The sequence below is a fragment of the Eurosta solidaginis genome, chromosome 4, assembly GCF_040869045.1.
Source record: "Eurosta solidaginis isolate ZX-2024a chromosome 4, ASM4086904v1, whole genome shotgun sequence".
NCBI classification, from domain to species: domain Eukaryota; kingdom Metazoa; phylum Arthropoda; class Insecta; order Diptera; family Tephritidae; genus Eurosta; species Eurosta solidaginis.
The window spans coordinates 21639244-21652886 of NC_090322.1; the positions used below are offsets into that span (position 1 = coordinate 21639244).

General features: G+C 43.1%; 1 protein-coding gene across 1 annotated transcript in view; it reads right to left on the reverse strand.

The window, feature by feature from the left end:
• Nucleotides 1-13643, reverse strand: part of LOC137248425 (zinc finger protein 91-like) — a 191521-nt gene that overhangs the window by 71549 nt on the left and 106329 nt on the right. The window contains exon 11 of the mRNA XM_067779363.1: nucleotides 9370-9531. Coding sequence (XP_067635464.1) covers nucleotides 9370-9531 — 162 coding nt within the window. The remainder of the gene's footprint in view (nucleotides 1-9369; nucleotides 9532-13643) is intronic.

A 13643-nucleotide genomic window follows, 5' to 3' on the forward strand; every position in this document is an offset into this window, starting at 1 on the left:
CAGATATGATGCCGAAAGGGTCCCCAAATGATCCGGTATAAGTCGAGAAAAAGTCCCGAAATGACCAAGACGGGATCCCGGACGGATCCCGAAAACCATCCAGAAATGATGCCGAAAGCCCAAATGATCCCGTATTAGTCGAGAAAAAGTCCCGAAATGACCCCGACGGGTTCCCGGACGGATCCCGAAAAGCATCCAGATATGATGCCGAAAGGGTCCCCAAATGATCCCGTATAAGTCGAGAAAAAGTCGCGAAATGACCAAGACGGGATCCCTGACGGATCCCGAAAACCATCTAGCAATGATGACGGAAGTTACCCTAAATGATCCTGTATTAGTCGAGAAGAAGTCCCGAAATTACCACGACGGGATCCTGGACGGATCCCGAAAACCATCTATAAATGATGCCGGAAGGTACCCCAAATGATCGCGAAATAGTCCCGAAATGAGCCCGACGGGATCCCGGACGGATCCCGAAAACCATCCAGAAATGATGCCGAAAGCGTCCCCAAATGATCCCGTATTAGTCGAGAAAAAGTCCCGAAATGACCCCGACGGGTTCCCGGACGGATCCCGAAAAGCATCCAGATATGATGCCGAAAGGGTCCCCAAATGATCCCGTATAAGTCGAGTAAAAGTACCGAAATGACCAAGACGGGATCCCGGACGGATCCCGAAAATCATCCAGAAATGATGCCGAAAGCGTCCCCAAATGATCCCGTATTAGTCGAGAAAAAGTCCCGAAATGACCCCGACGGGATCCCGGACGGATCCCGAAAACCATCTAGAAATGATGCCGGAAGGTACCCCAAATGATCCCCAAATAGTCCCGAAATGACCCCGACGGGATCCCGGACGGATCCCGAAAACCATCCAGAAATGATGCCGAAAGCGTCCCCAAATGACCCCGTATTAGTCGAGAAAAACTCCCGAAATGACCCCGACGGGTTCCCGGACGGATCCCGAAAAGCATCCAGATATGATGCCGAAAGGGTCCCCAAATGATCCCGTATAAGTCGAGAAAAAGTCCCGAAATTACCAAGACGGGATCCCGGACGGATCCCGAAAACCATCTAGCAATGATGACGGAAGCTACCCTAAATGATCCTGTATTAGTCGAGAAAAAGTACCGAAATTACCACGACGGGATCCCGGACGTATCCAGAAAACCATCTAGAAATGAAGCCGGAAGGTACTCCAAATGATCACGAAATAGTACCGAAATGACCGTGACGGGATCCCGTACGGATCCCGAAAACCATCTAGCAATGATGCCGGAAGCTACCCCAAATGATACCGTATTAGTCGATAAAAAGTCCCTAAATTACGCCGACGGGATCCCGGACGGGTCCAGAAAACCGTCTAGAAATGAAGCCGGAAGGTACCCCAAATGATCCCGAAATAGTCCCGAAATGACCCTGATTGGATCCTGGACGGATTCCGAAAACCATCTAGCAATGATGCCGGAAGGTACCTCAAATGAACCCGTATTAGTCGAGAAAAAGTCCCAAAATTACCCTGAAGGGATCCCGAAAACCATACAGAAATGATGCCGAAAAGGTCCCGAAATGATCCCGTATAAGTCGAGAAAAATTTCCGAAATGACCCCGACGGGATCCCGGACGGATCCTCAATACCATATAGAAATGATGCCGGAAGGTACCCAAAAGGATCCCGAAATAGTTCCGTAATGAACCTGACGGGATCCCGAACGGATCCCATAAACCATCTAGAAATGGTGCCGGAAGGTATCTCAAATGATCCCGAAATAGTACCGAAATGACCCTGACGGGATCCCGGACGGATCCCGAAAACCATCTAGAAATGAAGGCGGAAGGTACCCCAAATGATCCCGAAATATTCCCGAAATGACCCCGACGGGATCCCGGACGGATCCCGAAAACCATCCAGAAATGATGCCGAAAGCGTCCCCAAATGATCCCGTATTAGTCGAGAAAAAGGCCCGAAATGACCTTGACGGGTTCCCGGACGGACCCCGAAAAGCATCCAGATATGATGCCGAAAGGGTCCCCAAATGATCCCGTATAAGTCGAGAAAAAGTCCCGAAATGACCAAGACGGGATCCCGAACGGATCCCGAAAACCATCCAGAAATGATGCCGGAAGAGCCCCCAAATGACCCCGGAAGAGCCCCCAAATGATCCCGAAAAAGTCCCCGAATTACCCCGACCAGATCCCGGACGGATCCCGAAAACCATCCAGAAATGATGCCGAAAGGGTCCCCAAATGATCCCGTATTAGTCGCGAAAAAGTCCTGAAATGACCCCGACGGGATGCCGGACGAATCCCGAAGACCATCCAGAAATGATGCCGGAAGAGCCCCCAAATGACCCCGGAAGAGCCCCCAAATGATCCCGAAAAAGTCCCCGAATTACCCCGACCAGATCCCGGACGGATCCCGAAAACCATCCAGAAATGATGCCGAAAGGGTCCCCAAATGATCCCGTATTAGTCGCGAAAAAGTCCTGAAATGACCCCGACGGGATGCCGGACGAATCCCGAAGACCATCCAGAAATGATGCCTAAAGGGACCCAAAATAACCCCGAAAAAGTCCCGTAATGATCCCGGCAACCATCAAGAATTTATCTCTCGAAGGTACGCAAAAGATCCCGAAAGTACCCCGACGGGATCCCGGACGGATGCCGAAAACCATCCAGAAATGATGCCGGAAGGGTCCCCAAATGATCGCGAAATAATCCCGAAATGATTCCGGAATAGTCCCGAAAATATCCCAAAATAACCCCGACGGGATCCCGGACGGATCCCGAAAACTATACAGAACTGATCCCGGAAGGGTCCTAAACTGATACCGAAATAGTCCCGAAAAAGTCCCGAAATTACCCCGGCGGGATCCCGGACCGATCCCGAAAACCATCCGGAAATGAACCCGGAAGGGCCTCGATATGACCCTTACGGGATTACAAATAAGGTGAAACTAATTATAAAACCATGTTAATAAGGCAGCAGTCGCATTGGAGTGAATGAAAAGTTACATAGAAACATACTGGTAAAGCTAATAAAAGCGTGCTAATAAAAACAATTGAAGGAGGGCGGATGGCGGGTGTAGAAGGAGAGGACTACTGATCGTTCCTCCAAAATTGTCTAGATCTCGATCTGTATGTGTCAGATACCAAAAACTATTGATTTAGGAGAAAATTTATATTGAGTTATAACAATTTATAGATTTTACACCAGAGGGAGATAAAGTGGGGAGGGGGGCGACGGAGTGTTTCACTGCTTACTTTGTAAGCCCTCGACTTATTTGACCCCTTGAGTCTGTGATATTGGTGAAGGCCAGTATACGTAAAGTTATAATGAGTAAAAATTATTAAAAAGTAATTGCTCGAAGGGGTCGTGGAACCCCCACCCCTCTTTCCATGTTCGAAAAAAATTTCGCTAGTAGACACAGGCAGTGTCCCAAATTTCATCAAAATCCGTGTAGCCATTCTGGCGTGATTCAGTCGCAAAGACGAAAAAATATAATAATTAAATTATAACTGTTCCTAGGGGGCGGCGACCACGCCCCTTTTGAAAAATATATAGCTAGTAGATCCTTCTAGACTATTGGCTATATGTGTGCAAAATTGCATCCAAATCGGTCCAGCCGTTCTTGCGTTATTGAGTCACAAAGACAAACGTCTGGACAAACATCCAAACATCTTAACATCCAAACTTTGCCATTTATAATATACTAGCCTTTACCCGCGGCCCCGTCCGCAAGGAGAAAATGAAATATGTGGCTATTCACGTTAGCCTGCTTATAAAGTTATCTGTTTAAAAATTTTTTTCTGTCTAATGCATTTTATTTTTGTAATTGAGTAAAAAAAAGAACTTTATGAGCTGATAACCTGATAGGATCCCAAAATGATAACGAAATTATCCAGAAAAAGCCACGAAATGACCCCGACGCTATCGCGGACGGATCCCGAAAACCATCCAGAAAAGCCCCGGAAGTGTTTCCAAAAGTTCCCGAAGTAGTCCCAAAAAAACCCGAAATGACAACGACACGATTCTAGACTTATCCAGATAACCACACAGAAATGATGCCTGAAGGGTACCAAATTGATCCCGAAATAGTCCCGAAAAAGTTCCGAAATTACCCTGACGGGCTCCCGGACGGATCTCAGAAACCATCCAGAAAATATCCAGGAAGGGTCCCTAAATTATCCCGACTAACTCCAGAAAGAGTTCCGAAATGGCTCCGAGGGGATCCACGATGGATCGCGAAAACCATACAGAAATGATTCCGGAAGGATTCCAAAATGATCCCGAAATAGTCCGGAATTGACCCAGATGGGATCCCGCACAGATCCAGAAATGATCCCGGAAGGGTGCAAAAACTATCCCGGAAAAGTAACAAAAAATCCCGAAATGGCTCCTACGGCATCCCGGACGGATCCACAAACGATCTCGGAAGGGTCCCCAAATGATCCCAAAATGGTCCCGAAATGACCCTGATGGATCCGGCAAACCATCAAGAAATTATGCTGAAAGGGTCCCAAAATGATCCCGAAATAATACAGAAAAAGTCACGAAACGACCCCTAGAGGATCCCCAAATGATCCCGTATTAGCCCCGAAAAGGTCCCGAAATAACCCCGACGGGATCCCGGACAAATCCCGAAAACCATCCAGAAATGATGCCGGAAGGAATCCCAAATGATTCCGTAAAAGTCCCGCATTGATTCCGACGGGATCCCGAACGGATACCGAAAATCATCCAGAAGTGACGCCGGAAAGGTCCTCAAATGATCACCTAATAGTCCCGAAATGACCCTTAAGGGGTCATGGACGGATCCCATAAACCATCCAGAAATGATCCCGATATATTCCCGAAGAAGTCCCGAAATGACCCTGACGGGATCTCGAACGCACCCCTAAATGACCCTGACGGGATCCCGGACAGATCCCGAAATCCATCCAGAAATGATCTTGGGAAGGTCCCAAAATTATCCCGAAATAGTCTCGGAAAAGTTCAGAAATTACCCTGACGGGTTCCCGGACGAATCCTGAAAGCCATCTCTAAATGATCCCGAAAAAGTCCCGAAATGACCCTGACTGGACCCCGAAAGAATCCCAAAAACCAGCCAGAAATGATGCCGGAAGGGACACCAAATGATCCCGAAAAAGTCCCGCAATAATTCCGACGGATCCTGAGCGGATACCGAAAACCATCCAGAAGTGATGCCGAAAAGGTCCTCAAATGATCACCTAATAGTCCCAAAATGACCCTGACGGCATCCCGGACAGATCCCGAAATCCATCCAGAAATGATCTTGGGAGGGTCCCAAAATTATCCCGAAATAGTCTGGGAAAAGTCCAGAAATTACCCTGACGGATACCAGACGAATCCTGAAAACCAATCTTAAATGATGCCGAAAAAGTCCCGAAATGACCCTGAAGGGACCCGGAAAGGATCCCGAAAACTAACCAGAAATAATGCCGGAAAGGTCCTCAAATGATCTCCCAATAGTTCCGAAAAGACCCTGACGGGATCCCGAACGGATCCCGACAACTATCCAGAAATGATACCGAAAGGGCCCGCAAATGATCCCGTATTAGTCGAGAAAAAGTCCCGAAATGACCCGGACGGGATGCCGGACGAATCCAAAAAACCATCCAGAAATGATTTTGGAAGGGACCCCAATGATCCCGAAAAAGTCCCGCAATTATTCCGACGGGAATCTGAACGGATACCGAAAACCATCCAGAAGTGATGCCGGAACGGTCCTCAAATGCTCACCTAATAGTCCCAAAATGACCCTGAGGGCATCCCGGACAAATCCCGAAGTCCATCCAGAAATGATCTTGGGAAGGTCCCAAAATGATCCCGAAATAGTCTCGGAAAAGTCCAGAAATTACCCTGACGGGTTCCCGGACGAATCCTAAAAGCCATCCTTAAATGATCCCGAAAAAGCCCCGAAATGACCCTGACGGGATCCCGAAAGGATTCCAAAAACTATCCAGAAATGATGCCGGAAAGGTCCTCAAATGATCCCCTAATAGTTCCGAAATGACCGTAACGGGATCCCGAACGGATCCCGACAACTATCCAGAAATTATGCCGAAAGGGTCCGCAAATGATCCCGTATTAGTCGAGAAAAAGTCCCGAAATGACCCCGACGGGATCCCGGACGAATCCCAAAAACCATCCAGAAATGATGCCGGTAGGTATCCCAAATGATCCCGAAATAATCCCGAAATGACCTCGTCGGCATCCCGGACGGATACCGAAAATTATCCAGAAATGATGCCGGAAAGGTCCACAAATGATCCCCTAATAGTCCCGAAATTACCCTGATGGGATCCCGGACGGATCCCGAAAACCATCCAGAAATGATGCCGGAAGAGCCCCCAAATGATCCCGAAAAAGTCCCCAAATGACCCCGACGAGATCCCGCACGGATCCCGAAAACCATACATAAATGATGCCGGAAGAGCCCCAAATGATCCCGAAAAAGTCCCCAAATGACCCCGACATACTCCAGAAAAGGTTCCGAAATGGCTCCGAGGGAATCAACGACGGATCGCGAAAACCATACAGAAATGATTCCGGAAGAGCCCCAAATGATCCCGAAAAAGTTCCCAAATGACCCCGACATACTCCAGAAAAGGTTCCGAAATGTCTCCGAGGGAATCAACGACGGATCGCGAAAACCATACAGAAATGATTCCGGAAGGATCCCAAAATGATCCCGAAATAGTCCGGAAATGACCCAGATGGGATCCCGCACAGATCCAGAAATGATCCCGGAAGGGTCCAAAAGCTATCCCGGAAAAGTAACAAAAAATCCCGAAATGGCTCCTACGGCATCCCGGACGGATCCAGAAATGATCTCGGAAGGGTCCCCAAATGATCCCAAAATGGTCCCGAAATGACCCTGATGGATCCGGCAAACCATCAAGAAATTATGCCGGAAGGGTCCCCAAATGATCCCGAAATAAAACAGAAAAAGTCACGAAACGACCCCTAGAGGATCCCCAAATGATCGCGTATTAGCCCCAAAAAAGTCCCAAAATGACCCTGACGGGATCCCGAAAGGATTCCGAAAACAATACAGAAATGATGCCGGAAAGGTCCTCAAATGATCCCCTAATAGTCCCGAAATGACCGTGACGGGATCCCGACAACTATCCAGAAATGATGCCGAAAGGGTCCGCAAATGATCCCGTATTAGTCGAAAAAAGTCCCGAAAGGACCACGACGGGATCCCGGACGAATCCCAAAAACCATCCAGAAATGATGCCGGTAGGTATCCCAAATGATCCCGAAATAGTCCCGAAATGACCTCGTCGGCATCCCGGACGGATCCCGAAAATTATCCAGTAATTATGCCGGAAAGGTTCCCAAATGATCCCCTAATAGTCCCGAAATTACCCTAATGGGATCCCGGACGGATCCCGAAAACCATCCAGAAATGATGCCGAAAGGGTTCCCAAATGATCCCGTATTAGTCGCAAAAAAGGCCCGAAATGACCCCGACGGGATCCCGGACGGATCCCGAAAACCATCCAGAAATGATGCCGAAAGGGTTCCCAAATGATCCCGTATTAGTCGCGAAAAAGTCCCGAAATTACCCCGACGGGATCCCGGACGGATCCCGAAAACCATCCAGAAATGATGCCGGATGAGCCCCAAAATGATCCCGAAAAAGTCCCCAAATGACCCCAACGAGATCCCGGACGGATCCCGAAAACCATCCAGAAATGATGCCGGAAGAGCCCCCAAATGATCCCGAAAAATTCCCCAAATGACCCCGACGATATCCCGGACGGATCCCGAAAACCATCCAGAAATGATGCCGGAAGAGCCCTCAAATGATCCCGAAAAAGTCCCCATATGACCCCGACGAGATCCCGCACGGATCCCGAAAACCATCCAGAAATGATGCCGGAAGGGTCCCCAAATGATCGCGAAATAGTCCCGAAATGATTCCGGAATAGTCCCGAAAATGTTCCAAAATAACCCCGACGGGATCCCGGACGGATCCCGTAAACTATACAGAAATGATCCCGGAAGGGTCCCAAAATGATCCCGAAATAGTCCCGAAAAAGTCCCGAAATTACCCCGGCGTAATCCCGGACCGATCCCGAAAACCATCCAGAAATGATCCCGGAAGGGTCTCGATATGACCCTTACGGGATTACAAATAAGGTGAAGCTAATTATAAAACCATGTTAATAAGGCAGCAGGCGCATTGGAGCGAATAAAAAGTTAGATAGAAACATACAGGTAAAGCTAATAAAAGCGTGCTAATAAAAACAATTGATGGAGGGCGGATGGCGGGAGTAGAGGAGAGGACCACTGATCGTTCCTCCAAAATTGTCTAGATCTCGTTCTGTATGTACCAGATACCAAAAACTATTGATTTAGGAGAAAATTTAGATTGAGTTATAACAATTTATGGATTTTACACCAGAGGGGGAGATAAAGGGGGCGGGCGGAGGGTGTCACTGCTTACTTTGCAAGCCCTCGACTTATTTGACCCCTTGAGTCTGTGATATTGGTGAAGGCCAGTATACGTAAAGTTATAATGTGTAAAAATTATGAAAAATAATTTCTCGAAGGGTCGTGGGACCCCCACCCCTCTTTCCATGTTCGAAAAAAATTTCGCTAGTAGACTACTGCCTGTGTCCCAAATTTCATCAAAATCCGTGTAGCCATTCTGGCGTGATTCAGTCGCAAAGACGAAAAAATATAATAATTAAATTATAACTGCTCCTAGGGGGCGGGGACCACGCCCCTTTTGAAAAATATATAGCTAGTAGATCCTTCTAGATTATTGGCTATATGTGTGCAAAATTTCATCCAAATCGGTCCAGCCGTTCTTGCGTTATTGAGTCACAAAGACAAACGTCTGGACAAACATCCAAACATCCAAACATCCAAACATCCAAACATCTAAACATCCAAACATCCAAACTTTCCCATTTATAATATATATTAGATATTAGATATTAGATATATTAGATTTTGTGGACTTTGTGTTTGCGAGTTTGTGACATTCCCAAAAATGCGCGCAGATTTCGTGTTGGAGTTGATGACTTTAGGGATGTTTTTTTAGCTGTGGATTTTTTGTTTGGGGATTTAGTGTTAATCCCCATTTCAAAGCGTTTACATTTGCGTCATTTGCATATTCTTTTACGTTTCCCACTCGACTGCCAGACATCAATGCATCGCAAGAAAATACATTAACTTTAAATACGATAAAGAAATATATCGATCGTACTTTCAGGGGCCAAATGCGATGAAATACGATCAAATTATTTCTAAAAGGCATTGTATTTGGAATTTTGAACCCAAACTGACGCTTTTGGTCCAGTGTAAATGTTACATAAGAAAACTTACCGCATTTCACAAATATCACATTTATAAGGCTTTTCGCCGCTATGGATTCGTTTATGATGACTTAAATAACTTTTTCGACTAAAACATTTACCACAAATATCGCACTCGAGTTCGTTGCCTTGTTGTTTAAGTTGTTTGCCTTCTTCTTGTTTTTTTGTGCATCTGAATAAATAATAAACACAGATAATTAAAGAAACGAAGTTGTTTTTATCATGATAGAGTTTATTAAAATATGACGTCCAATAACGTCAATTCATAATTTAATTATTATATAATATGTATATAATTTTCTTTTAGCTATTAGTTCATAAATTAATGAGCAACATAAAATATCACCTGGTGTTGCAAAATATCTCTCTTTATGACCAAGGTGAGTCAGTGCAATAAATTTCTATTTTTAGTGCTGATAGAAGAACTTTATACTATCACTAAATATTTAGTAGTATCTATACAGAATAATTTGGCATTCAAAGTTCTAAAAACCTAATCATTTTTTTATTTATTGTATCTAAAAAACAAAACGAGTAAAAATGTGCGCGTAGTCTGCTTTCCCTTCGTATTTGAATACTTCCTAAAGAAACAGGATTCACAAATTAAATGGGGTTACATTTACCCCCCCACAAGATTCACCACGGGTAGGTGAGGTAGACAATTGGGCTGAATAAGCCATAAATTGCGCTGGCAAACCCTTGAAAGGGTTGCGCTTCATAATCCTTTGAATCATTTGAGTGTTTTAGTCGCCTCTTACGACAGTAATACCTGCCGTTGTCATGGCTCACGTTTCTGCGCCATATATCAGGACGGGTACTATAGGTGACTTGAAGAGCATGATTTTCGTTTGCAGAGAGAGCACTATCCTTTTCAATTGCCTACCTAGTCAAAAGTAGCATTTATTGGCAAGAGTTATTCGCAATAACACTTTAATTTTTCGGGGTTTCATGAAGAACTTTTGATACAGAGGTCAAAATATGTTTCTTTTGTCAACTTACCCGCTATTTTTAGAAACGTACTAGCATTGTTGTTGTTGTTGTAGCAGTGCTTCGCCCCATCCAATAGGTCACAAATTGTCATCAATATCCTCTAACGGGAGTCCAAGGAAACTTGCCGTTTCAACAGGGGTGGACCATAAGGAAAGTGGTGTTAGAGGCGTTGGTTCCACATTACAATTGAAGAGATGGTTGGTGTCATGTGGGAACACATTGCAAGTGGGGCATACATTTTGTATGTCGGGGTTGATTCTGGATAGGTAAGAGTTTAACCTGTTACAGTATCCAGAACGAAGTTGAGCAAGAGTGACACGCGTTTCCCTGGGTAGTATGCGTTCCTCTTCCGCAAGTTTTGGATAATTTTCGTTAAGTACTGGATTCACCGGGCAATTCCCGGCATAAAGGTCCGACGCCTGTTTATGGAGTTCACCAAGGACCTGCTTGTGTTTTTTCACTTCATACGGCTGGGTTCTCAGGTGCGTATTTCCTCAAAATGCTTACGGAGATGACTCCTTAAGCCCCTAGGCGGTGCTGGTTCATCAATCAGATGTCTGTTGGGATGCCCAGGTTTCTGGGTATTCAACAGGAACTGTTTGGTCAGCATCTCATTTCTCTCCCTGATGGGGAGTATTCTCGCCTCATTATGCAGATGGTGTTCTGGGGACATAAGAAGACAGCCCGTGGCGATTCTGAGAGCAGTATTTTGGCAGGCCTGTAGTTTCTTCCAGTGGGTGATTTTTAGGCTTGGCGACCATATGGGTGACGCGTAGCACGTAATCGGCTGGCTAATTGCTTTGTATGTAGTCATGAGCGTTTCTTTATCTTTTCCCACAGTACTGCCAGCGAGGGATTTGAGGATTTTGTTACGGCTCTGAATTCTCGGAACAATTGCGGCTGCGTGCTCACTAAAATGTAGATCCTGATCACACCAAGATTTCGTTAGCGTAGTGCCATCGACGTGGATGTTCAAAATGGTCGACATTTGGGGTGTAAGGCAACCCTTATGATAAGTGTTGAGTGACCATAACATCAATCATTAAATATTAACCACGTCAATTTTTTTGACCACACCAATCACTCACCATGAGGGTTACCTTCATAAACGTCACTTCGAATGACGCCAATTAATTTCGCGCATTCAACTCGTCAAGAAGCAAAAGTTTTCAGCAGCTCACATATATATATATAAATACATATATATTAAATTCTCTAAGTTTGTGAACATTTTTATATTCAACAAATAAATTTTAAAAAGACTATATTTAAAAAGTAAAGTTCATCAGTTTCTTGTTTTGGTATTAGAAGCAGTGTATGTGCGAGAAGTCTACGCAATTAGTATTGTGTGCCTTACTTAAGTTGCGTTAAAGCGTTTGGGCGATAACCTGCGTCAACTACGACGCAAGAATAAAGATGACCACGATGGTCATCTTACATGGCGACCGTGACGATGGTCATCTTACATGGCGACCGTGACGATGGTCGTCTTACATGGCGACCGTGGCCATGCCTGCGGCAAAAAACTGGCGTCGGGGAAGGAAAAAATTCCCTGCACTACAAAAGCAGCATAATTAAAAATAAAATCTGGAAGAATATGTGCGTGGTGGTTGCGACGATAAAGTGCGTGGTGGTTGTGCCAATATGAAGAAAATTTGTTTGCAAAATTCATAAAATATATGCAAAAAAGAAAATTACTCGAAGTAAGATAATTTCAAAAATTTACGAAAAATTACAAAAAAAATACAAAAATATATAAAATTCCAAAAAAAAAAATATAAAATTTCAAAAAAAATACAAAAAAAGTTATAAAATTATAAAAAGACTACAAAAAAAAAATTCTACAAAATTACAAAAAGTCTACAAAAAATTACAAAATTTCAAAAAGACTACTAACAATTTTTTAATAAAACTTCAAAAATACAAAATCATAAAATTGCAAAACCTACAAAACAAATATAAAATTCCAAAAACTACAAAAAAAAAAAAAAGAGTATAAAATTTCAAAACCTACAAAACAAGAAAAAATTCATAAAATTTTCAAAAACCTACAAAAAAAAAGTTATAAATTACAAAAACCAATACAATTTCAAAAAAATTTTAAATGGTAAATAAAAACCAAATTTAAAACTAAAAGTGGACTTTTACAAAAATTTTGGAACAAAATCCAAAATATACATACATTTAATATACTAAAAAGAAAGAAAGTTATTGGAAAATTGTGGTGTTACATACATACATACACATATATGTTAAAATTTTTTGAACTGGCTGTACTATGCCATAACGGTGATGATAAGCACAACCACCAGTGACGCTATTACCAAGCACCGTTAAGTGCGGTAAATTATTCACGCCATTTATTCCACCAACTCAACCTGAGAAAGAAAAAAAAGCATAGCGGAAGAGAGAGGCAAATAGGAAAAGATTCACTTGGTAACGGCAGCAACGGAAGACAACACCAACAACAACAAATTTCAGCAGTATACAAGCAAAGGCAGCAAGCAAAGCAGAAAAAAGGTGGTACAGTACCATAACATATACGTATATAAAATTTTAACTTTGTACATACGTAGGTAGTTTGGCTTTCTCAGTATAAATACATGTATACTATAAACTTAGCAACAATTTTTCGTAATACACATGTAGCCTTCGCATGTAGCAACACAATTTGACACTTTTGATTATAAACATACTTTTCTTAAACATTTGTTTACTACGCATGTAGCAACATACTTTTTCTACTTTAAAGACAATAACATGTTAAACTAATTAAAGTAAGAAATTGAATTTTTCAAATTACTTACATACATAAAACAATTATATTGAAATATAAACATATAAACATTCAAATATCGCCAAAAATTCGAATGCACATTAAATATTATTTCAAATATACGGCCATCACATGCATATTATCACGCATATATTACTATATTCTTTCTTTTTCGAACATTAATATGGAACTTGAATTTTTTATTTTAAATGCGAACACTGCTTCGTAATAAATACAATCGAAAAAAATATTTTTTCAAATTTATACATTTTTTTTTTAAAACCTTTTTGAAACGCAAATTATACATCAATTTTATATGTATAATACCAAAAATATCAAATCTTTTCGCCAAAATTTTGCGATAGTTATTCAAACCTAATCAATTTTGAAAAATTCTCATTGACTTTAAATATCAACATAGACGGGTTACAGTCAATCAGAGTAATGGTGAAAATTTATTTTATCGGTGGAAGCTTACTTTTCTCTTTTTCCAATTATTTCTTCGGAAATTAAGCATC